This window comes from Triticum urartu, chromosome 7A, assembly GCF_056163025.1.
Source record: "Triticum urartu cultivar PI428250 chromosome 7A, HENAU_Tu73, whole genome shotgun sequence".
NCBI lineage: Eukaryota > Viridiplantae > Streptophyta > Magnoliopsida > Poales > Poaceae > Triticum > Triticum urartu.
Window position 1 is genome coordinate 3,831,156 of NC_141879.1, and position 26,168 is coordinate 3,857,323.

General features: G+C 45.5%; 2 protein-coding genes and 1 pseudogene across 3 annotated transcripts; 1 reads left to right on the forward strand and 2 right to left on the reverse strand.

Annotated features, from left to right (window-relative positions):
• Positions 1 to 571: 571 nt before the first annotated feature.
• Positions 572 to 10,321, forward strand: LOC125521184 (glycine--tRNA ligase, chloroplastic/mitochondrial 2). The gene is made up of 35 exons (XM_048686236.2): positions 572 to 953; positions 1,083 to 1,150; positions 1,344 to 1,425; positions 1,518 to 1,581; positions 1,713 to 1,768; positions 1,965 to 2,042; positions 2,210 to 2,284; positions 2,562 to 2,632; positions 2,818 to 2,934; positions 3,027 to 3,128; positions 3,386 to 3,506; positions 3,635 to 3,721; positions 3,824 to 3,910; positions 4,292 to 4,393; positions 4,579 to 4,642; positions 5,149 to 5,204; positions 5,785 to 5,856; positions 5,946 to 6,028; positions 6,175 to 6,223; positions 6,640 to 6,702; positions 6,952 to 7,041; positions 7,117 to 7,203; positions 7,353 to 7,427; positions 7,508 to 7,566; positions 7,778 to 7,871; positions 7,945 to 8,163; positions 8,241 to 8,335; positions 8,480 to 8,570; positions 8,659 to 8,763; positions 8,850 to 8,888; positions 9,145 to 9,234; positions 9,340 to 9,441; positions 9,576 to 9,657; positions 9,756 to 9,841; positions 9,975 to 10,321. The coding sequence occupies exons 1-35, from the start codon at positions 612 to 614 to the stop codon at positions 10,071 to 10,073; spliced, it is 3,252 nt and encodes a 1,083-aa protein (XP_048542193.1). The 5' UTR covers positions 572 to 611; the 3' UTR covers positions 10,074 to 10,321.
• A 638-nt stretch (positions 10,322 to 10,959) lies between these two features.
• On the reverse strand, positions 10,960 to 18,264 carry LOC147956704 (F-box/kelch-repeat protein At1g26930-like; annotated as a pseudogene). The gene is made up of 3 exons (XR_015610653.1): positions 17,742 to 18,264; positions 11,431 to 12,538; positions 10,960 to 11,330 (listed from the first exon to the last, which is right to left on the reverse strand). The product of XR_015610653.1 is annotated as an F-box/kelch-repeat protein At1g26930-like (transcript).
• On the reverse strand, positions 12,602 to 17,698 carry LOC125521183 (disease resistance protein RGA5). Its single transcript, XM_087536639.1, has 3 exons — positions 15,155 to 17,698; positions 12,784 to 14,775; positions 12,602 to 12,671 (listed from the first exon to the last, which is right to left on the reverse strand). Exons 1-3 carry the CDS (start codon positions 16,096 to 16,098, stop codon positions 12,602 to 12,604), a joined length of 3,006 nt encoding a protein of 1,001 aa, XP_087392765.1. The 5' UTR covers positions 16,099 to 17,698.
• Positions 18,265 to 26,168: the final 7,904 nt, after the last annotated feature.

Here is a 26,168-nt window from a genome sequence, read left to right on the forward strand (position 1 = left end):
ACACAAACTACCTGTTTTGGACATTTAGAAAATGATAAACAAATTTTCTGTACAAAAAAAAGTTGAAAACTCTATTTGGAAACATTGTTTGTAATGTCAATATGCACCTATGTGTCTAATTCGGGCACATTCATAATAAACTATGCAACGAATATGACATCACCTTGGCCATTTGACTAGAAAACCATGAATGTCCTTACACGATAACAGGTTTTTTTTTCTTTCAAATTTGTCATGTTGAAAGTTTGGTATTTTTCCTCGGAACTACTAGACATAAAAGGACTCCGCATGGGGAGGATTGCGTTTTTCAAACTTGTACTCTTTTCCTTTCATTTTTTTTCTTCCAAAACATGGTCGAAAGCAAGGGGTAGAATCTTTCGAAACTCTAAGTGGTCCTTCCGTACATTGAATACCAAAAGTAAAAAAAAGAAAAAGGAAAGGCAACGCTAAAATAGATGAATGTAATTACATCACTAGTTGGAGGTGGTTTGTGACAAAAAAGAAGGAAAAAAAAGAGATCAGGTTGGATGGATTTGGCGGTTAAATCAACAACATAAAACTCCTCCCGCCCCAATCCCATCCCCCTTCTTATCCTCTCCTTCCTTGTCGCCATGGCCGCGGCCACCGGCATGGCCACCACCGTCGCCATGGCTCCCCTCCTCTCCCCCGCCGCCGCCTCCAGTCACTCGCGCATCCCCTCCGCCCTCGCCACCCCCGCTCCTCCGCCCACCCGCCGCGCACGCCCGCGCCCACGCCGTCTCCTCGTGTCTGCTCCGGCGGCCCACTCGGGCTCCGACGGGGCGCCGCCGTCCACGCTCTCCTCCACCGCCTCCTCCCCCTCCGGCAACGGAAACAAGGGGGCCGGCGCGCTCACCTTCCAGCAGGCCATCCAGCGGCTCCAGGAGTACTGGGCCTCCGTCGGATGCGCCGTCATGCAGTGCAGCAACACCGAGGTACCCCCAAATTTATCCCCTTTCTCTTCTCGTCTTCCCCGCTAGCTACCTGGATAGCTTCACCGGCAACATCAATGGCTGATGGATATGATGATGGTGCTTGATTTGCTGAATCAATCAATGGACCAGGTCGGCGCCGGGACGATGAACCCCCTCACGTTCCTCCGGGTGCTGGGCCCCGAGCCGTGGAACGTCGCGTGAGTACCCTGCATCCACAGCCATCCTCCCCATCTCATCCAACCAAATTCTATGCACATTTGCAAATGCAGTGCGATTCACACAACCGAGTTACTACTGAATACTACTCTAGTAGCAGATGCTTGCAGTTCAGACAATGCATTGGCCCCCATTTCTGATTTTGTTAACGTGGCTCTCCCTGTTGAATTGAAGCTATGTGGAGCCGAGCGTGAGGCCCGACGACAGCCGCTACGGGGACAACCCCAACAGGCTCCAGCGCCACACCCAGTTCCAGGTTACTTCACAACAATGTTCCTTCTTCTTTTGCTTGCTCAGACTGAGACCAATTACTGATTCCTGACCATGCCCTTTGACCAACAACAATAGGTGATTCTCAAGCCTGACCCAGGGAACTCGCAGGATCTCTTCCTGCACAGCCTTTCAGCGTTAGGTATCATCATTACTTCTTCTGAATCTCACATGGCTTAATTCAGCTCTATCCGAAGCAGCATTATCTTTTATTTATTTTCTCAACAAAGGAAGCCAGTGGTTGCTTATAACTGGTGCTTCCTTTAATCTCAGGCATCAATGTTCGTGAACACGACATCCGTTTCGTCGAGGACAACTGGGAGAGCCCTGTAAAGTTCTACCCCTCCTCCCCCCCTTTTTTTTATGGTTCTCCTCATTACTCTTTATGCATGCCGTGCTTTAATCAAATTCCAATAGAACATTACATATGCAGCATACCCACTTTGCCATATTAACCATTTGTTGAAATCAAGCGTTCTGCAGTGTGTTATTTTATTGATTGGTGTTTCTTCCCATCACTGGCAGGTTCTTGGAGCCTGGGGGCTGGGCTGGGAGGTTTGGATGGACGGCATGGAAATCACGCAGTTCACATATTTTCAGCAGGTAAAGCTAACCAGATATGTACAAATCATGTGGCAAACTGGCAGCAAAACAAATCTGCACAAATTATGTCCTTCTCTTTAAGGTTGCTGCATATATCCTGCTTGAAGTACCGAAATCCCTTCTAATCTTGGATTTTATTTTATCTTGTTAAAATTTCATCACTGTAGTCTGGAAGCCTCCCCTTGCTGCCAGTTTCTGTCGAAATAACATATGGACTTGAACGTATCCTCATGTCACTTCAGGTAAGTCCAGTAGTGTGGTTGCACATTTTACAACATACGTGTAGAGTGTTAGTACAGTTCAGTTTTTTTTCCCTGGATCTTGCCTCCTTTATCTGTACGCTCATGTGAAAATCCAATTTCTTTCTGACATCATAAAAAATAAATCTAATAGAGCAACCAAATTTCTCTTTTAAGCCCCTCAGTTTTTTACCTCTACTAAGATATTTTCCAACTTACTCTGCTAGGCCATATGCACATTGAAAGAGCTGACCTTACTTTGTTTTAGATGTTCTGACAGGGAGTAGATCATTTCAAAAAGATTCAGTACACCGAAGGAATTACATATGGGGAACTATTCCTTGAGAATGAGTATGTTTCCTCTCCACAGTTTTGGAACTATACATGCTCTGTTTCATTATTCCTGTTCTCATTTCCCCCCTTACCTGTCGTTCTTGTTGTTCCTGTTGAATTAGATGAGTTGACAAGTATCATTGCTCCAGTCTATTACGGATGGGCTTAGATTTCAGGACCTCATTTCTGATTAACTTGTGCAGGAAAGAGATGAGTGCATACTATTTAGAGCATGCAAATGTTGATCACATGCAAAAGCACTTTGATGATTTTGAGGAAGAGGCTCGATCTCTGTTATCACTTGGGCTGCCAATTCCCGCGTATGTTTGACTGATATATTCTTCCTCTTCTTCTGCACTATCTGTGAACTATTAAGAATTGATAAGGTTGTCTTTGATTTGCAATGGATTAGGCATGACCAGGTTCTGAAGGCCTCTCATGCTTTTAATATTCTAGATTCTAGAGGCTTTGTTGGTGTAACTGAGCGTGCAAGGTATTTTGGTCGCATGCGGAGGTATTTCCTTGTTTTCTTTCTCTGCTTTCTCATCATTGATCCTGGAATTTTTTTATCACTACAATAAAATTTACTTATTACCTAACGAACCTCATTGATATGCGCTTGTCTCGGGTTAGCTGCATCCATATTATATTTTTCTTGTTCTAGTGTTTCACCATTCTTTATTCTTGGCTGGTGTTTATCCAGTAATTTCCCTTTTTTAGCTTTTGCATTTAAATCAAAATATAATTCTAATGCTGACTCTTTTTGCGCAGTCTTGCTCGTCAATGTTCTCAGCTTTGGTTGAAAACACGAGAGGAAATTGGTTATCCACTGGGCACTTACCAAGAGGCTAATCTTGTATACCCCCATGTCTCTGAAAAGCTCAGCAGAAAGGTATTTAGTTTGTATTTGCTATGTATTGCTGATTGTGTTATTGTTTAACATATAATGTTGTGAATGTACATGTCCCGACTTCAAACAAACACACCTTCTGACCTTGGACTTTGGTTTCTGTTATTTAGGAAGTGCTGGGGCAGGCACAGGCGTTTGTTCTTGAAATAGGAACAGAAGAGTTGCCGCCCCATGATGTGGTAGAAGCAACTGAACAAGTAAGTTTCTATTTCAACATTGTTTTGCATCCTAGTGTAAAACAACACAGTTATACTTGCTGAATATTTAAGTTATGATTCTGTCCTTTTGATCTTCTCCAGCTTGAGAAATATCTAGTTCAAATACTAGGGAAGCGTAGACTGAGCCATGGGAAGGTGCACTCATATGGGACACCACGGAGATTAGCGGTATACCTACCATCTTGACTCTTCTATCTTACATCTAATTTCTCAACCAGCTTTCAATGGATTAGCGGTATATCCAGGGGCAGATTGTTTGAACTTCTGATGCTTTGAGACAAAAATAAGCTTGATGAAATATGATATCTTGTGAAAAGTGCATGATGGAGAAACATGAAATCAGTCAGTAGGGTTAGCTGTCCTTTCCTTAGTAGCAACTAAACTGTAGACATAGTTATAAATATATCTATATTTTTTGTGTTGTTTGGAAATTAATAGAAAATTTATATGCTTTAAGAACACGGCATCTCTTAGAGATATCTTGGTAGACATCTTTTACTAAATATGTTTGTTTTGTGCTGCTATACAAGTTTCAGCTTTATTTTGCAGGTTGTTGTTGAAAATCTAAGTCTGAAGCAAATGGAGGAAGAGGTTGAGTTACGCGGTCCGCCAGTTACAAAGGCATTTGACCAAGAGGGAAAACCCACTAAGGTTAGCTATCCAACGAGAAGCTGGACCTATCCCTGGTATCCTTCTGTTGCGTATTCCTTGGGTTTCTCTGGTTATCTGCCCTGTTTTTAATATTTCTCCATTCTATCTAGGCTGAGTAGGGATAATGTTTTGGAAGTCTTTTTCTCTGTTCTAATTCAGGAATATTTTTTTCTGTTCATTTTCAGGCTGCTGAGGGGTTTTGTCGGAAAAATAATGTTCCCTTAGATTCCTTATACAGAAAAGTTGACGGTATGCAACTCATGCTTTTGCCTTCAGAAAGTTGGTTGCTCACTTCGAGTTCTATATTTTGTTTTTCTGAATTTTTCATTTCTGTGGCATATTAGCATTTGTGTGTAGTTTATTGGGAAGGGATTTCTAGATTTCATCTTTCTTATTTCTGCTTGATCTACCTTGGAACCGATGATCCAAAGGTCCTTCGTTGTTCCCATGAGGGATTTCTAGCACAATGTTAGGTTCAACTCTCAATTCTTATTCTGCATAAACTATTTCGTACCAAACAACTGGGGTACTATTTTTATTAGATTAATCCAATTCACCAACACAAATTGTAGGCCTTGTAACTTCACTCTACTTAATGAAAAGATGTGCAAACACGCTTGTTGCATTCTCTAAAAACAGCATGTTCACTCTGATTTACTGTATGGCTACATTGAGACTCTCCACTGAACTACATGTTTGAATCGTTTCCTGTTCTATGAAGAGGTCTGAACTTTGTTGAGCTTATTCTTTTCCAGGTAAAACAGAGTATATATATGCCTGTGTCAAAGAGCCTGCACGATACGCTGATGAGGTTAGTTTTTATCCTTCATATTTTTTACAGAATTATATCAGGAAATGCAGTAAGTAGGGCCTTTGGTTGTTGATAAAAGCATATGATTCCTTGACATTTCATTCACCAACAGCATTTGCAAGAGAATTTAAAATTTGTTCCTTGGTTCTGGGGGGTTAGAGGAATGAGCTTTTGGGTGGTGGGAATGAGAATGATTACCTGTCTGAATTTCTCTGTGGTACCTGCCTGTATTTCTTGTCAAGAAATCGGCCTGATTATGTTGACTTGTTTAACAACTTTTGGAAAATTTTCTAGATTAAGCAAATTATAGGTACTCCATCACCCTACATTATTTATGATTTGTCAAGGAGCAAACTCCACAGTTCACAATAAACTTAGTGACATGTCCTGTGCTGCCGCATTAGTATTTTGTCGGATGAGAAACTATAATTGGCTATTTATGATTGGTGATAATTTAAATCTGGTGCTCAGCACGCTGTGCGGTGCAGTGTTCAGCATCTAGCACGCTAGAATGCATACTGTACTTCCTGGCTTCCATTTTCTCTGCCCCTGTTCAACAACTGTAGCATGTGAATTGCAGGTCCTATCTGAAGATTTACCTACTATTATATCTGGTATTTCATTCCCCAAGTCAATGCGCTGGAACTCAAATGTACGTGTAGATCACATTACAGGTTTAATTTTTTCGCATACTATTTAAGTTTCTATTCTGTAACATTTTGGGGGTCATTTCACTTGCAGATTGTGTTTAGTCGCCCTGTACGCTGGATCATGGCACTTCATGGAGATCTTGTGGTGCCATTTTCTTTTGCTGGCATCTCAAGGTAATATTTTGGTGTGTGATACACTTAATTTATATTTTTGAAGTGTGATGATATGCAAAAAACCTTGATGGAAGAAAAGCCCTGTGTCTTTTGTTATATTTTTTTTCATATGAAGTTTATAACCACCATGATTTCCTATGGAACAGCGGGAGCCAGTCATGTGGCCTTCGTAACTCCTCTTTGGCGAATTTTAAGGTACAGATTGGCTTATCATGTGTATAGTTTATTTTGTACTCCAGTTCTGACTTCTATTTTGACATAAATATTGCTGTGTAAACTGTCAAGTATCATATCAAGTTACCCACATTGTATTGCCAAGATCGATATTGAAAGGCTGTAGTTCCATTTCCCTTGACCTCGATAATTCAATTCAATGAAATGCCCCTTATCGAAAAAAAGTTGCATTTCCCTTTTCAGGGTAATAATATCTGTCTGGCTCTTGTAGCAGACAAAAACCATGTTAATTACAGTAAAATCTTATCAGTTACTAATGTTCTTGACAGAATCGTCCTCTTTATTGAGAAAAAAATGCCATCTTATTTTCTGTAGAGGGATTTCACTCTTTGGTGTGCGACAGATTGACAGTCGTGCTTGCTATATCCAATGTTCAGGTGGAAACCGCAGAATCATATTTGCACACGGTGGAAAAAGCTGGCATCGTGATTGATATGCAGGTTAGATAAGAAGATTTAAGGCTTTCACACACTGTTGTATAAGGTTGGAACGAATGTCCTTTTGGGGGTTTTCATAGCAGAAAGTTATAATTTTCTCCACAATCTGTCTCACTTGAGAATATTTCTGCCTTGGGCTAGCCTGTTTAACCTACAGAAAACAGGGAAATACAGAATTACCCCATTAATACTTTTAGTTAATTAGTATTTCAGGTTTCATTGTGCCTCAGTTTTTATATAATACTACTGCAGGAGCGCAAAGCAAAAATCTTAAGTGACTCTAGTATACTGGCTAAAGGAGTTGATGGGGATTTCATTGCACCTGATAGCTTGCTGCAGGAGGTAGATTTTTTTTTTTTGCATATTTTTTTGGTTGAAACTGGAAGTTATCCTGAAACATTTGAAACCACAACTCAGGTTGTCAATCTTGTCGAGGCGCCTGTGCCCATTCTTGGTCGATATGATGATTCCTTCCTAGAACTTCCGAAAGATGTATTAACAACGGTATGCTCAGATTTGGATAGCGATGCCTATAAACTACACTAAATTCTGTTGGTTCTGATGATAATATGCATGTTTTCAAATGAAAATTACTGATCTGAAAGGAATTCTCTCATAATATGCATGTTTTCTAATGGAAATCATAACTACAGGTTATGCAGAAACACCAGAGGTATTTTCCTGTAACCTCCAAGTCTACAGGCGATCTGCTACCATATTTTATTACCGTGAGATGATTTCTGCACTTCTATATACTTTACAGTTGGTTAGTGATTAGTCTTTGTTCTAATTCAGCATTTGTTGTTAGGTTGCTAATGGTTCTATTAGTGAAGAAGTGGTCCGTAAAGGCAATGAAGCTGTACTCAGGTTATGCAAAGGCCCAATGAAGATTTTCTGAATCATTATTTTACTGTGCAAATTTTCATTTTAGAGCCAAAGTTTTGGCATGAACAAATAGTAGCACAGTCAAGTTACTAGCACTATTTTTGAATTGTTTTTCATCTTGGCCTCTGCCTTTTTTTTATTCGCAAAGAGAACTTTAGACAAATATACATTCTGAATTGGCATACAAATACAGGGCAAGGTATGAGGATGCTAAGTTCTTTTACAAGATGGATACACAAAAGAATTTGTCTGAATTCCGAGGCCAGCTGAAGAGCATTCTCTTTCATGTGAGTTGTGCTGAAATTTCCTTGGATTCTTGTGTTCTGCTTATTCTTATTTTATCTGCACCACATTGAATAGGAAAAACTTGGTACAATGCTCGACAAAATGGCGCGTGTTGAAAATGTTGTTGCAGAGTTGACCCGTGTTCTCGGGATAAATGAAGGGATGATCCCAGTTGTCAAAGATGCAGCTGCATTGGCTATGTCAGATCTTTCCACTTCAATTGTTACGGAATTTACTTCACTTGCTGGAATTATGGCACGCCATTATGCTTTAAGGGATGGTCTTCCAGAAGAGGTACTTTTGTTGCCAACTCTTAAGAGGGAAAGTTAAGCCGGTCCTCAACTTTGGCTGAGCAAATTTTCGTGTCAAAGATTGCAGAAGCACTGTTTGAGATAACACTTCCAAGGTTCTCTGGCGATGTTTTACCAAAAACAGAAGTTGGCATAGTCCTTGCGGTTGCTGATAGGTACTTCCTACACATATATTGACATCGTTAAACAGATGCTAAACTGAAAATAAAATAAAATGTTGCTATATTCGAGTCATAGCCCACTATTTAGAACTATGATATTCGGAGAACCTTGCTTCTGCTAATGATTTTTTTTCACAGATTGGACAGCCTAGTGGGTCTGTTTGGAGCTGGATGTCAGCCAAGTTCTTCGAACGATCCATTTGGACTGAGAAGGATCTCTTATGGATTGGTAAGGGGAGCTAAAACTGTAAATATCATTACATATATAATATTTTTTATACAGGTACAAGTATTAGTTGATAATATATTTTATACAGGTTCAAATATTGGTTGAGAATAAGAAGAACTTTGACCTCACAAAGGCCTTGACCTTGGTGGCACAGGTGCAGCCTATAAGAATAGACAATGACGTTATAAATGAGGTCAGTATATATTTCAGATCATCACTATGTTACTATGTTCATATGAGTACATGGTTTTTGACAACTCTGATCAAATTTATTCTTAGGTAGTGCAATTTGTAACACGGAGACTGGAACAACTTTTGGTATGTATCTCCTTGACCTGTAATGACAATAGAGTTATTACTTATTACACATAAGGCTGTTCTTCTCCGAGATTCTTGTATTCTACCCTCTTGGGATGTACTGAGAAAGAAATATAAGATACCCCCTCTGTTCCATACTACACTAGAACTTTGCGTAATTCTTGTTGTGGTTTTAGTTCAGATGAAGTACATAGACTATATGTGAGTAAATTTCATGTCTTTTGAAATGACTCGTTTGTTCCTCATTTTTCATCAGGTGGATGAGGGAATTAACTATGAAATAGTTCGGTCGGTGCTTATGGAGCGTGCGAACTGCCCTTATCTGGCATCACAAACGGCAGCTGAAGTAAGAAATTATAGTTTTCAAGTTTTATGTGCTTAGCACCTCTGCTGAAATTTGTGGAAGCATCCTGGGTTTGTGGTGATGGTCTTGCTATGTGGAAACTTGCAGATGGAAGCATTTTCAAGAACTGAAGATTTCCCAAAAATTGTTGAGGCGTATTCCAGGCCAGTTCGAATTATACGTGGGAAGCAAATCGAGTCTGCTTGGGAGGTACTGGCTGTTTTTACGTAGACACGTGCCATCACAATTGAGTAACAAACTCAGAGCGCAGCTTGAATTAGGAGCTAAGCTTGCTGCTGTAGCATCTACTGACGACTTGCCTCACCATGAATGCAAATATGCAGGTTGACACAAGCGTATTCGAGAAGGACGAAGAAAAAGCCTTGTGGAGCGCCTATTTGGAGGCTGTCGACAAGATCCATCCTGGTAACAGAAGACTATATTCATTTCTCAAAGCGACATGTATCAGGTCCACACAGTTCATACAGCTCACCTCTGCGCTATTCTGTTCACCGCTCTTGCAGGTGTTGACGTCAAAACCTTCGTCGAGGCCTCCCTGCTTCTGATACAGCCTTTGGAAGATTTCTTCAACAATGTTTTTGTCATGGCGGTGAGAGTAGAAACTCTTTGTTTTCCAGATCTATTGTGATTCATATCATTTTACCGTTTGACGGTGTGTAGATGCACATGTGACTTTGCTGATTAACCTTTGTTTGTATCTCGTGATGGCGGCCATTGGACAGGAAGATGAGAAGATCCGCAACAACCGGCTGGCACTGCTACAAAAGGTTGCGAGTTTGACGAAGGGGATAGCCGACCTCTCGGCTTTACCAGGGTTTTAGTTAGCCTTGAAGCGAGCTGAGAGTGTGCGTCCCATTTTTGAGCTGGTGTCATTAAGTTGGAGCCATTTTTTTGTACTTTTGTTACTGGTCATTCATCTGGTGGAAACTTACTGGGAGAAGAATGAGAATGTAACTACAAGGGATCGTCTTTGATTGGAGGGTATCAGTTATGAGGTGTAACTACAAGACGAACCAATAGACAAAATGAGGTGTTGTTTATGCTAGTTGTTAAATGCATTTTCTTCTTCTGTGTTGTGTTGCTGACATTATCTGGGGTTGTCTTTGATTGGAGGATGGTGACCCAGAGAAAATTTATTTGGCATTCATTTAGATCTTACCAATTTCAAGCAGATCGGGCGGGCGCTCCTTGATGTTGAGATTTGTTAGTCGATGTATAACTTTGTTTGAAGAAGATTGAAATGTTTGCAGCTAGCCTTCCTTCCTTTTGTCTGTTGGTTCCTGGTCACTTTGGTTAATCTTGTAGCAAAAAATATCAGTTAGCTTTTGCCGGGTTGTTGTAGTTGTACTATAATCCGGGTCAGTAACATACGTAGTTGTTTTAGTAAGGGCACCTATGTATGTATGTTTGTACTCCTATGTATTAAACCAAAATGTTGCTGAATTCTTCCGGCAACAATGTCTGTGATGTGACTTGCTTTTTACCCGTGTATGATATGGTTGCGTTAAGTAAACTGAACCGAAGCCACTAGCTAATGTCAGACGGAACACGAGTATTGCAAGTGCAGTAAAAGAAGGAAAAACATGTTCAGCCTTTCCTTTATTTTCGGTTGAAGGTTACGACTCTCAAGAAATAAACAATTTCATCTAAAAGAATAAACAATTTGAAAGAAAAATCATGATTTCACACTCCTAGAGCAAATTAATCTATACCAAACTACGAGTAAATACATTTCAGAACAGCTGACTGAATATCATCGGGTCCAAATTGCTTTTTATTCAGAGTTTGAAAAATCTTGAACAAAAAAATAGGGCAAGCTAGAGACTGAATTCGATGTTCGAAAAGTAACTGAGAGCTCTGTTTTACTGAACAAATAAAGCTGGGTGATGGAGATGAAGACCGTAGAAAGCATCAAAACATTATTGGAACACAAATTACAACTGGAAATAACATCTAGTGACTAAAAACTCGGATGTTTCTGCAGGCACTTTCTCTGGAACTGGTTCATGTCTTCTCTTTTTGTATCATCAGTGGAGTGCTCCCAGGAAATTCAGACTGAGAATGAGGCACAGTCAGGACTGCATGGAAATAGGAACAGAAACTCCGTGTCATTCAAATCATGGAGCAAACTGGATAAAGAAAAAATTATACAAAGCGAGTACAAGGTAAGTAACTTACTCATATCTTGCATGCATCCAACCATTGTTCAGTTGACCGACTCAGCAACCCATCACGGGGCACATAATCCGGTACCCCCCATATGGCCTTGTGGCAAACAAATTCCACACAGGCGGTTGCCCATCTGGGGTCCATGAATGAAGCTCAACCACCTTTTCATCAGTAGAATTGTTTGGACGCCCAATAACAATCAGGCGGTCACCACACGCTCGGAAACCCATGTGCCAGCCATTGTCCTTCGACCGTACAGGCAATTTTCCAAGAGTGATCCACTTATTGTCCACCTTATCATACTGCTTCAAATAATTATTCTCGCTGTAATCAGCGCCATAAAGCTCATTCTTCACAACTGCAAGGAGCAGAGGAGCTCCTGGGTTTGTCTGTTTGAGTCCCTGAGACATGTTGTCGATGAGCCTCCATGACCGCCGGTTCAAGTCATACTCCTCACCGCATGTCAATACCTCGTTGCTACTGCTAAGACCACCGATCACATAGAACCTGCCATCCATGAACGCACCAGAGCATATGTACCTAGCCCTATTCATGCTGGGAAGGGGTGTCCAAGTATGTGTCTCCGAGTCATACATCTCTGCGGAGCTCAATATGTTATGAGAAGAATCAGCGCCTCCCGCGACATACGCCTTTTCACCGACACTTGCTGACCCAAACAAGTACCACGGGGTGTTCATCCCATCAGCCAGCCATGTCCATGAATTGGTAAGGATGCTATATCTCCAGGCAACCCTTCCGCGGTCCCCAAACACCAGCAGCTCTGTTCCTACAGCGAGCGACTCCCAGAGGATGCTTTGAGCCGGTGGCATGTTGGGCACATGGATCCAGCGCCCAGTGGACGGGTCATAAGCCTCCCACTCCGGAGGATTATTACCGCAAGAGAGGTAGAGCCAGTGCTCTGCGACCCCATTCTTGCGACGCAGGCGGTAGATGTCCCCGTCGCGAACCACGGAATTGAAATCACGGTTGAGGGAGGCGATGGCGCCATATTCCCACCTGGAGAGGCGGTGGAGGCAATAGATGAAGAGGTCACGACCTATCACACCAATGGTATTGCTCCACGAGACCACATCCTGCTGATCTCCACCATCTGCACCTGACAAAAGCCAACAATTCATCCATCGTTTTGCTAATTTCTACGAGCAAATTTATCACCTGATTATTTACAACTCGTGTTGAATAGCATACCTGGAGGATGCAGGAGCAAAGAGGAAGACTCCGATGATATCCTGCAGATTACAACAGCCATTAGATAGCTTCTTCAGAGCATGAATAGTCAAATTAATCAGGTTAAATTGAATGACTAAAGAGTTGCGACCATGTGAACCAGAATCAGGTTACCTTTTATCATCATGGGAACCAGAATCCACCAGTTGCACGTCAATTATAGGATTGCTCGGATGATTGTTAACTATCCCGATCCTTGACACATACTTCAGATCAGCATCTGCGCCCCCAAATTTTATGGAGACCTCTCTAAGGCCTGCCATATGCTCGATGCTGATTAATGCATCACCGTGTCGATATTGTTTCCACTGCTCAGACTTTGAAAAAAGATCAAGTCGTTGGTCCATTTGGGGGATGGCATTGAAAAGGAGCCTGAGCCTCCAGAGATTAGGCATTGCGTCCGCCTCAAATTTTAGCCAAGCTATTCCACTCATGAACCTCAGCTTGAAGTACTTGAGAGCTGTGAATCCAGCAGCTGTGCCAAAGATTATCTTCATATTAGGTGATGTCTTCACATACATCGACAGAGCAGTGAGGGCAGGCAACCCTCTAAGAATATCAACTTCTTCTACGGACAATACATCCACTGCAATCTTCAGAATGCATAGGTTGCTAAGTTGGATCCTCCACAAATGCATTTTGCAAAATACGACGGGGCTATGTGGTGAGACCTCAAATCTCTTGATATGGTGGTTAGGTTTATCTAACCACCACCAAACTTTTGCCTTTGAAGTGTCACCATAGCTAACAGAGGATCCGTGAGCCACCAGTTTTACAGTTTTCAGGCTGCCATGCTCATACATTAAATAATCCAGAGCATCCATGTTTCTCATCAGATTGCCGGAATCAGAAGAAGGCGGTGTAGAAATGCAAACTTCCTGCAGGTGGTTTGGCTTGCAAAGGCTTAGATCGTCACCGACAGACCAATCCAGCAGATTTGTGTGAGGAGGAAGACTGAGGTGCAACAAGCGTGTGAGATATATAATGTCCCATGGAACATAAGTGCCTCTTGGTGTATCCATAACATCCAGTGTTTCCAAACACTGCAGCCCTCTCATACGGTTCGGAAGTTTTATGCTGACATCACAAACAATCTTCAGATATACAAGATGGAACAGTTCGGATATCCCAGTGAGGTCTATAGCCAGGTCTTGGTCGCCATTATGATGGCCAGATAGCTGAAGGTTCAGAACACGAACAAGCTTGAACTCTCCAATGCAAGGCATGCACTCTGGTAATCCAAAAACTCCAAGTGAACGTACTTGTGATTTTTTGATGTTTGTTGGTATCTTGGCATAATTTGCATCACCAAGTTGGAGAGACAGTCGACGGACCTTATGAGAAAGTGCCAAAATCTTCCGATTGTGATCTACTACCACAATGAAATTCTCTTCTGCAAACTTGTGCACAATAAGATCATGCACCACGGCATGAACTGTGCAGGATGCCACCTCATTGTTGAAGTTGATAGACACAGGTTGGATGAATCTTCTATCAACAAGTTCATCAAAATACATCCCTGCAACTTCTTCCATATTCTGCCCTTCACTTGCAGCAAGAAACCCTTCAGCCACCCATTGCCTGACCAGGTCATGTTTGAAGATTGTGGAGCCCTCTGGATACATACCAAGATGGAGCAGGCAAGTCTTGAGGTAATGAGGAAGGCTGTTGTAGCTGAGGTTCAGTACTTGTCTCGTTCTTTCTGAAGTTGAATTTGATGACAAACAAGAGACTAACGAATCTTGTATGTGCGTCAATAAATCCACTGATACAGAAGGCTGGTTTGCTAGCAGACTTGCTATGCTGATGGTGGCTAGTGGCAAACCACCACATATTTCTACAATTTGGCTTGAAACTTGTTTGAATTCTTCAGGACAGTCACTTTCAGAGCCAAAAATCCTGCCAAAGAATAGCTTCCTTGAGTGATCATCATCCAATGGTTTCATCTCAAATACTTGTTCTGGGTGATCACAGCCACATGCTAATGCAACATATTCAATCTGTGTAGTTGTTATTATTCTGCTGCCTTGACTACCCTTGGGAAAAAGCTGATTAATAACATCCCATGCTGATGTATCCCACAAATCATCAACAACAACTAGATACCTGCATATCAAAAATGAATTTATGCGTCAAGCTAACGGCAACAACACTTAGATATGCTAGAATAGAATCAATTTTTTGTCCATGCGTGTCTAAGACTTATGGTATCAACCTGAAATTAAATGTTACTGCCAGCATCAAGTTAGTGCTGACATATCATCAAGAGTAAAAGTAATGTCGCTAGTTGACATAGCATCGTTGACTCGACAAGCATGTACTGAAGCTTTTCTAGCTCACTGTAAAGCTTGTATGAAAAACATCCTTTCATGCCTTTTTTTTGTGAAAAATAAAGAGCAACCGTAGGGATTTAATGTAAAACATGCGATTCTGGACATTCACGGATACAACTAGTACATACTATTTGCATGTGGAAAATAAGTACCTCTTGTCATGTAGATAGTTCCTGATATTATCAGCAGTAACGCGAAGTTCATCAGAAGCGTCTTGGCTTGCTTGGGGCTGCTTCTGCTGGATTTGTGATAGCATGTCACGGAAAAGCCTCTTCATATCGGGCTTTTTGGACACCCGGATGAAAGCCCGACATTGGAATTGCCTCCCAATTTTATTGTACAACACTTTGGCAAGCATTGTTTTACCAAGACATCCAGACCCGTGAATAGACACCACCTTGAGCTGCTGATTCCCATCATTAGCCAGCTGGGAGTTGATAAACATGCTCATCCAACCATCAATTACTAGGCCGGACAAAGTTTTCTCACAAGGGGGTGGCGGCAGTGGCATCATAGGCCCAACAGACGAAAATCTACGCGCCATCGAGGTGCTACAATGGTGGAGTTGGTACCTCTCATACCGTCCTACCACCTCCTGGGCATAGATCCTGAATTCTGATACCTTTTCAACCATCTGCTGGTACCACTTGAGCCTCCTGGGAGCACGAATGACATCAATATAGATGATTTTAGAGATAACACGTCTTGACACATCAGGAGCTGTGTACTCAATCTGTTTCTGCCACTTGAGCCTCTTGGGAATCTTAACATGACTCATCTTGCGGTCAGATTTGTAGCCAAGAGACTCAGTGGGCACAAAGTTGTCAATACAATCTAGGATGTCATAAGATAACTCCCGTGCCTCTTTCATCCAGCACTTGGCCGCCAGGGGAGGGTCCTCCACCTCTAACAGATCTTCAAGGTATGTGCCTATTTCTTCAAGATCATCTTTTAAGAGCTGTGACCTAGCATTGACCCCCTTGGTCAGCTTGCATCCATGAGGACCTAACATCATGTCAAGCTTCTTAAGAAGGAGTCGCATGGCACCCAGAGAAACACTTATACCGGCATCCATCTCTCTGCCTCTACCTCCCATTGAAACAACTAAAGAGAAACATAGACGAGAAAGAACAATTTAATTTACACAACGGATGTTGCATGTAATATATAACTACCAGTACATGTCACACCCACATCTATTTCTATTCACATAACTGACATTCAGAAAAGCCAAATTATATCAATTTTGTACTTTGTACTTCATTCATCATATCCACCAACACATTTAAATTGCGGAACAAACAAATTGCTTATAGACATTTTTTTGAGAAAGGATGGACTTTATTAACTCAAAATGAAGCAAAACGTACTCATCATATCCACCAGCACTTGGCGATGCTTGAGGCTCTGATGCCACGTGTTGTTGCCTATGGCGATCACCGGAGTTTGACAGAGAGTAAACTAGCGAGAGAGACAAGGTTTGTGCAGTGCAAAACGTACTGCTATTCTACTTTCTTGTCAGTTACCTTGATGAAGGCATCGTTCTGTAACTACTGTCGACCCACTCGTGCTGCTCCGGGGGAAACCCTATGATCTGGTGTTCCAGATCGGACGATGGCGGCACTGCGGTGTCGTTTCTCTCTTGGGAGCATCGTTTGTGGAGCAGCGCTGGAAGTCAGAGGCAGGAGGTGGAGCGGCTTCGTCTTGCACGGAGTTTCGGTGGAGATGTCAAGTCATGCCTGACCGACAGGTGCTACGCTTTGTCATGCTTGGTCGGCAGGTGCTACGCACGACAGATCTTCCAAGGACTTCAAGCTGTGTCGGCTGGTGGTACTTGGCAACATGGCGCTGAGGTGTATCAGTGGCGACCGCGACGTGCTCAGCTGTTTGCGCGCAGGGAGGAGGTGCCGTTGGGTGCCGTGGTGGCGTCGACGATAGCTAGACCGAGCAAGGTTGATGCATCAGTACAGTTCTGAAGATGGAGCGGTGGTAGTTGGCGGCGGCGGCCCCTGAGAGCACGCCGGACCAGTGTGTGCCCCAGACCCGGCAAGTGGCTAGGTTGGGGTCTCAGGTCTTAGATGTTAGGCTTGGCTGCGATGTCTGTTTGGTATTAGGCCCAGGCTATCTGCGCCCCTTCATCAACTGGATAGGTGTAGCGACAGTCTGTTGCTTAGACGGTGGCTTTAGTCTTACTGTTGCATCACTTTGTAAGGTCTTGTGAGAATAATTAATAAAATGGGCGTATGCATCGCCCAAATGCAGAGGCCGGGGTTCATCCTCCTTTTCTAAAAAGAAGGAAGAGGCCGAGTGCAACGGCTGGCCCATGTGTGTGCGTGTACTATTTGAGCAGTGTATGTTTCAGTTGAGGCAGAGAATACAAGAGGAGAAAACGTTTGTGTGCACGGCAATCACTACTTGTGTCCCTCTGTTCGTATGTGAGGTGTGAGAGGCAGCTAGAGGAAGAAGAAGGAGCTGCTCCAACAATCAAGGCTGCTCACCGTTTATTCACCTAACGAACTAACAGAAGAAATCAGCCGTTTATTTTGCTATAACCGGAAAACGCTGTCTGAAGAAATTAACAGCAGCAGGGTTTTCCCCTCTTTAGAAAGAACACGAGTTATGTCAGCATCAATAGCAGCAGCTCAGCAAGTTTAGTCTCGGGGTTTTTCTTTTCTTTTCTTTTTGTAGGAGCTAGCAGTAGAGGGATAGGAATTAGGAAGGAGAGAAAGGAAGTGTCACCTTGGGTTGGATAAAAAAGGACAACCCTATCCTTCTCCTTCTCCTCCTCCTCCTCAATAATGCCATGATCCACCATCTTGTTGCTGCACTTTGGGCAGGCCGCGGAGCCGACCCTCCTGTGGGCTTCGCACAGGTACGCACGGTACGGCCTTGGGGCGTCGTCGAGGAGAGGCCACAGCCCGCCGGCCTGGTGCAGCTGCCTGACCTGGTCAGGGCCGCCGACGAGCCGGCCGCCCACGAGGAGCTGCGGGAGGGAGAAGGCACAGCCCCGAGCCGCGAGCAACGACTTGAGCTCGCAGCGGTGCGCTTTGCTCCTGGACACGTCGCGCACGTCCACGGCCAGGCCGTAGCCGCGCAGCAGGGCGCGCAAGGCGTAGCTTTCGGCAGATGTGCGCGCCACGCTGAAGCTGACGCCGTGTAGAGAACCACCTCCGGCTGCAGCTCCTCCTTGCCATGTGGCCGGGACGACGAGCTGCCGCCAGGGTCATACATGTCCGGTGGCCTCCTCACCGAAAAGAGAGAGTGTGGCTAGTAGCGTTGTGGCGAGAGGAAAGCGGAAGCAGATGGAGACGGGGACAAGTGATGCCTCCTCATGTCATGTGGGTCCACTTTGCATTGACGCGAAACATACACTTAGTTTTACCGTCGTATACCGCGTGGGACACGTGGTTAGCAAAATAAAAAATTCATATAGTTTTAGGCCAACTCCAGCGTGCGACCCCATCCGGACGTCCGATTTGCCCGGATTCTGTCCGTTTGGGTAAGACAATGGGGTCATATCCGGACCTGTTCTGGGATGCGGTGGCCATGCACCCAACGCACAAACGCATTTCTGCCGCATCCTGTCCGCATGCATTTTATCTTTTAAGAATAAAATTTCATTGATTTTTGATACATCAAAGTACATCACCAAATTTTGACTAGAATATCAAGCTCAAATAAAACAAGAACCACAAGAAGATATTTTAGAAGATATCCCACTTTCATAACTGCTCCCTTGAGTTGGATTAGTGCCTTCTCGAAGCACTCATTGTTGATCTGCGGAGGCTTGATCTTGCATGCTTCTTTCTTCTTCCAGTCTAAAGAAGTAGATGTTGCTTCCTCAAATCTAGTCTTATCTCGAGCCTCTATTCTACCAACATATGCACTAGTCTCATCTCTAGCATCTATTCTAGGTAAAAGTGCACTAACATCTATTAAATTGCGCACTATCAATAGATCAATGTATTCTTCTTCCCAATACCAAAAATTGCATCCGGTCTACACAATAAAAATTTCAGTTAGTACAACTAGTCGAATCCGAGAGCACAACCGAAGCTAAAGCAGCACATACCCCATCGTTCGAGCACTTGACGAAAACCCATCTGGGATGTTTCGGCGTTGTAGACACGCGGCGCAAGACCTTATTCGGGCAGTCGTCGCACTTTATGAGTGGCAACGGTGAGCCGACGAGTCTTTGAGCCAGCACCGAGCCCGGCCGACGGCCGTTCGCGTATCTGTCGGCGAATCACCGACGGTGCAGATCCGAGCGGCTAGAGGCGGACTCCGTACTTGCATGCAGCCTTGCGGTGTGGTCGTGCCCCTCCGGCCCGGTGCCCGGCCAGTCCATGGCACGACGCGACCTCCGGTAGCTGGGCGAGCTCATGCCCAACTGGATCCTCTCCAAATCCGACCGCTGGGAGGGCAAGGTAGCTGTGGTTGGGTAGCTCGGGGGCTGCGAGAACGCTTGGGGCGATCCGCGCGTCCGAGCGGCGCAGTGGCAGTGGCAGCGGCAAGGGAGGAAGGGTGGCTGTGGTTTGGGGCGCTCAATGATGGGAGTGGGATGGGGTAGAAAAGGGTGGCCTCTGCCACAGACGGACGGGCTAGGGGAGGACAGGCGCGCGCGTCCAGGCCGTCTGCGCGCTGTCCGTTTCTCCCCAAAAACGACCCAAACTTGGGCAGGGCATCGGTCAAAAGTGGACAGAAAACGCACGAAAATCCGTTTACGCCCGCGCGCTGGGCTGTCTGGTATGTGCGTTTTAGCCCAAACGGACTCGCCTGAACAAGATGGGATCGTGCGCTGGAGGTGGCCGACCCATAAGTTTTTCACACCACAACTCAAACAGCAGCTTCACAAATTCAAAACTTCATCCTCCACAGCAACCGGCCGGCCACTAGCAAAGCCTTGTCGAACGCCGACCTGTAAATTTACTTCATCCTCCACAGCAACCGGCCGGCCACTAGCAAAGCCTTGTCGAACGCCGACCTGTAAATTTTCTCTCACATCCATTCATGGATTGGTCTATCCGTCCATGAAAACACGAGGCCCTCGTCCAACCATAGCCGCGTATATTTCAACCCGCATTTAAATCAACCGGACGAGTTTCATGCGAACACGACGGATTTCATTAAAATTCAGAGATAATTTACATAAAATGATCGATATTTCAACCGCTTAACTATAAAAAAATTAATTAAATCCTATACCGGACGACCACCTCGTACGCGTGGCCGCCCTTCCCTGCTGCACCAATGTCGCCGTCCGTCGTTGTCGTTGTCATCCCTCTAGCTTCGGTACGTCGCCGGAGGGCCGCGACATCCTTGTCCGGCAGCTGCTTGCCGCTCGCGTAGGAGCCTCTCTTCCTCCTGCTACGCTATGCGGAGGGCCGCTGTAACCACTGTCGATGTGGCCTTCGAAGCCCTGGTGGCGGCCTTGCCGCGACCGACGTTCGCGGAGCAGTCGCTAAGCGACCACTCCTCGCCGATCTTGGCGAGCTCGCTATCAAGGCGGCGACGGCGCCTAGCGGCCGTCTCCATGGTGGTCATGGAGCGGTCGAGTGCCCACGCGGCGGCGAGGTCCAGGTCATTCTGGACCCAATTCGGCGCCACGTCGCTCTTGGCGAATGTGGACAGGCCTCGGACACCATGGCCCGAGAGCCGGAGGCGCCAGCGTAACCGCCTCCTCCGGGGTATGGGAGGATGCGGCCCCGCGCCTTCGCGATCACCGGCGGAAGCTCCACCTTGATGTCGCGGTGTTGGAGGCGTGGCGATGCGGCGTACAGCGGTGGGGACGCAGGTTCGTCCTTGACACGGCGTCCAATCTGGATGCCGTGGTTGCGCGGGGGTGAGACGGGCTCGTCCTTCATCGGACGGAGCGGCTAGTTGCATGGTGGGGACGTTGGCTCCACCCTCATGCGCACCGGCGATGGTGGCGACAACCTCATCCAATGGAGCGAACACTCCATCGGCAGCTCAATCTGATGGACGAAGAACACCGGGGCCGTCACTGCGATGGCTGCTTCAGCCGCTGCTCCGACTACTGCTGCAGGGTCTGGTCCTCCTGCTAGCCAGAGGAGATGAGGATAACCTCCTAGGCGAAGGAGCCAGCTGCCGTGGACGGCGGCGACGCCAAGAACCACCGGAGGAAGAGCTTCCGCCGATGCCGCCTGCCGGCACGGAGCACCATGACTTCGGCTCGCTTCTGGGATCAAAGAGGAGAAAGGGCTCGGCGAGGTGGGTGACAGGGAGGCGGAGGAGTCCGGCGGTGCTGGGGGAGGGGGGGTTGCGGCTTTGTGCTTCGCCGGAGCACGACTTATAAAGCCGCAGCCAGGCCATGCACGGGAGCGGTCAGCCAGCTTCAAGCCGGTGTAGCGGCCGATGTCTGTTCGTCAGGAAGCTCCATCCGCATTGAAGCGGCAGCTCCCGAGAGGTCGCATCGGTCAGCACCGCCTTTTGTTCCTCCGGCCCTCCGGTCACATCGCGACATCAATGTCTACCTATGATTGCTCTGGACCGGCATCAATACGGCGCGTTAAGCGGCACGTGTATCAGAAGGAAAGTGTGGGAGGGGCGTGTCGGGTTTTTTGGTGGGCCATGGCGGTCAGAAGCGGTCTTGGGAGCGGTCCAGAGTCCCGCAAAGCCCCGCCCCCCCACACAAACACGTTTGTCTCCGGTTTACGGGAGAAATCGCATCCAGACCACAACAGAGACCGTTTCAGGCCCTCATTGGATGGCTTCCGCCGTCCGAACTGCGTGATCCGAATGCATGCGGGGGTTTGCGGGTCCGCCTTGAAGATGCCCATACCGATATCATGCAGACATGAGTGATGCCAATAAAATATGAAGACTTAATATATTCTAAATTACAAAAAATATTAATACTATCTGAGTTGGTGACTGTTCCTTCACCCTCAAAATTAGTGGTTACCTCTTAGAGGAAGTACAATAGCAGGCTTATAACACACTTTACATGACACTTTTGGCTATGTGAAGGAAAGAATTATGTAAAAGTAAAGGAAGTCGACTCTCATGCAAGAGTCTTGCTATATAATTACTTCTAAACAAATGCAATAAATGTGAACAAAGGGAAAGCGAGAAGGTGAAAAAAAATACCAATTCAATAGCCAATCTTATAGCAAACCCGAATGGATTGCTAACTTTTGATAACATGGCAGTCTTATAAAGCCAGCTGCTGGCTATATTATTAACCTTACTCTTTTTTGAAATGCGGTCCCTTAGGGCCTGATTCATTAAAAAAAGTAGAATAGAGTTGCCCGGTTAATTAACGGAATCCTTGGCGAAAACCGTTACAACACGCCCACAACAAAGGGCATCCGGTGGACCTAGCACCAACAAGGCCACACACACCGCCGAGAAGAGGACACCGTCGAGGTTGCTTGCCTTGTTATCGTCATCACCTCTCCCCGAGAAGGCGACTCTGACTTTGCCGCTGACTACCCACCAAGACCCCTTCGAACGAACGGCGCCTGAGAGCCTCTGGCCAGAGCCAAACAATCGATCGCAGACGTCGAGGACCGGCAGCTCCGATTTTGCTGGTGCGCATCGCAGGAGAAAGTTGCAAGCCTCGCACCGACCTAGTCCAGCACTGAAACCACCCTCATGGAGTCATCATTGCCGTGGGGCCCCACCACACACAGCTCCGATTTCTCTGTCACAGTGAGAAACCAACATAGGCGCACCCGTTGACGAACCAGACCGTCGACATCAAAAGGACAAGCCACGACCCAGCTCCGCACACCACTGTTGTCGTTGCCGCACGAGTCGCAATGTCAACCACTCGCATCACCAGTTGGGCACCTGCCAACCGTGATGCCGTGCACGTCCAGCCCAAGGGAAGCACGAAAAAGGATCACCAGTCTTCAAAGTAATGCCCCCAAGAAGGAAACGCCATCGAAATGACGTCATTGCCCGACCCAGCTGGGTCTAGGCTTTCACCCGAAGAACTTGATCCGGAAGTAGATGACGCACATGAACACGATGGTGCCTCCAAGGAGGATCGCGACGCCCACAGGCACCGCCGCCGCTGGTCGGCAAGCACCGGCAAGGCTTTCGCCTGTAGCAGCGCAGACCATCACCTCCACGCAGTCGACCATGGCCGACTGCACCTCCGCTGACCCGCAAACACCTGACATAGCGGCCGCACCACCACCATGCATGGCCACCTCTTTCTTCGAAGCCTGAGAGAACCAGCGGATCTGGCACCAAGCTGGCACAGCCACCCTCCATCGTGGAAGAGCTGGATCCGGTCGCAGCCGCCCAGATCTGGCGAGCTACAGCCGTTGGACCACCGAGTGAGCCGCCAGAAGCCAGCCCGATGCCGAATACGAGGAGGACGCCGAGATCTGTCGGAGAAAAAGGGAGGCGCCACCCACACCCGACTCGCCGGAGAGAAGCGCCGGTGGAAACCCACTGAGCCCATGCTAACAAATAGAGCAGGCAAGGGGCCCGAGCCTCCCCCTCTGAGATCCGTCACAGCCAAGCAAGGAGCGCTCTCCACCGCCGTTGTCGGCCACGCGGGCTTAGCCCGGCGGCATCCTCCGGCGACGACGGCGGGAAGGGAAGGGACGAGGAAGGGGACCGGCGGCGCAGTTGGTGGCTTCCGCCCTTGTCGCCAGAGAGTAACCTTGCTCTGAAGTTGCCACGTAAATACTAAGTGAGATGCGTCTTTAGTCCATTAACTCAATCTGAATGCACAATTTTTGACCAATAACTTGAGAAATAACCAGATTTAGACCATGAACTCTTTTATTTGATCAATGTCGATTCAGAAGAGAAAACACCATCGATGTGGCTGCCACGTTGGCGTACCTTAGACTGGTCGCAACCTAATTAATATTTGTGGTTTTTCTTTTGTAAGAATGCCAACTCTTTTTAGGTGAACAACGCACTCCAGCAGATCCCTTTTCCCCAATAATTTTTTGGTCATCACAAAAAAAATACCCCGAACTTAAAAGTACCCTTCTGGACCCGAGCTCATATGCACCATCGTGAACAGTAAAATTTTAAAAATTGTAAAACAATCAAAATAGTCTGAAATTTTCTGGAGACAAACTTTGATGAACTTTGAACATGCGTGCACAATTTCATGAAGAAACAACATTCCAAAAATGCTGCGTAAAAAACAAAAGTTGATGCTTCAAAAAGTCTGTTTCTGAGAGAGAGAGAGAGAAGAGAGAGAGAGAGAGATAGAGATCATTAACAAGTATTGGCAACATGCAAAAGCAGCCCCCAGAAATATTATTCGGAGATCCCCACAACCACTCATCGGAGTAGTTTTAGGCTCTCTTTGATTTGCAGGATTTTCATAGGAATAGAAAAACACAGGATTTGAGTGGCATGTCCATTTGAATCCTATAGGATTGGCACAGAGTATTTGATGTCACGGAAAAAACAAAAGAATTGTAAAAAAAGGTTTGAGTGGATGCTTGATTTCCAATAAAATGTAGTACATTTGATTCCATAGGAAAAAAGTCCTATTGGATTCAATCCTTTGAATCAAAGGACAACCGCTAAAAAAAATCCAAAGGATTCTACCCTCCAAAAATCATATGTAATTTCCTTGAATTAAATGAGCCCTTATTTGGAGAAGTGCTAGAGATGCTCTAGGAAACGTCCGAAATAGTTCCTGGAGCAGCGGCCACTGGGTTGAGTGGATGCTATCCTTTTCTTTTTCTCGGAGTGTGAGTTTTAAGCCATCTAATCTACTGATTGGTGTGAGCAGTCTAAACACACTAATGTACTGTAGTACTTTAAGTGCTATACTACCAGTGACTAGTGATAAAAGTGTTAAAGCGGTGGCGGGTGGGGTGGTAGAACAGTGATAAACATGTAGAAAGATGCTCGTTGCCTCCTTGCCGACGACTCGTCGCGACCCGACCCGACCCGACCACTGTTACCCCGTGATGGAGGTATTTTACTGCTACTCCACGCGAGCTTGTTTGTTTGATTGATGATGCAGAAACCAAGAGGAAAAAGTACAAAGCTGCTTTTGACTCGTCTGCGCAGGTGATGATGCTTGGCTCCTGCACTCATCCGCGTGCCACAAACGGAGGGACGAATGCTGCATCCCCTCAAGAAAACAAAGAAACAAGACAACCTCCGTGCCGTGCCACATGACACCCAATTGGACCCCATGGCAAGCCGACCCAAGTGGGTAGGGTCTCAAACCGCCTGCATATATCCCGCGCGCGGTCTGGGCAACGGAAGCTATCCAACACGGCGGTTCTTTCGCAGAGTGGTTTAGATGCATTTTTCCCACAAATCAGAGAAAGTATGGGCGTGGAAGGTTGTGGAATTGTGAGCTTTATGAGTCATTGACAATGATGACGAGTTGGGAGCTTTATGAGTCATTGACAATGATGCCCTTCGCGGTGAACTCTTGATGAATGACCTCGCAGACGTAGTATCCACATAAATCATTTTCGGATTGCTGTTCCATGCACTTTACGAGAATATAGTTCAATCAAAATGATAATCAACCATGATAATGATATTGAAACTAGAATCAACGAGAGATGCGCGGAACTAGCTAGCTAGTACTACTTACTTTGGGTTGTGTAATTCGCAGCTCCGGTCTCCATTGACCATTAACCTGCCTGATGAATTTTTTCCAAACCCTGCCCGATAAAGAAAATGGTTACTTGATATCAGGAAATGAACGAGGGTTGCCGATATAGTGCGATAATGATTGAACTTACTTCTGGAGTATTTTGATCATGTCCGCAAACTTCATAAAATCTTTACGTCTTGAGTCCAAGACAGATACTGCTCCCTCGTCAAGCATAATGCTTAGCAGAATAAAGTGGAACCTACGCGCGCGCATAGCTTGTCAATTACACTTAACCTCGAGTAAGCGAAACAGAATATGCAGAAGACAGTAACACTCACTTGAAGTTGTAGAGAAAGAGTATTTTCCTTTTGTTTTGGTGACAAAGGAACGACCTTAGCAAGATATCCTCAGTCTCCCTTGCCCTGTTCTTTACCATAAATTCATTTACGACATTTGGGTTAATGAACCCAATGTCATAGCAGGTCTGTTTTGTTTTGAATTCGATGATCTTCAATCTGCATAATATAGTGAGGATATAATTATATACATGCAATGAACGAGTTAATCGCTAGAGACTTAATTACAAAAATAATACTTAC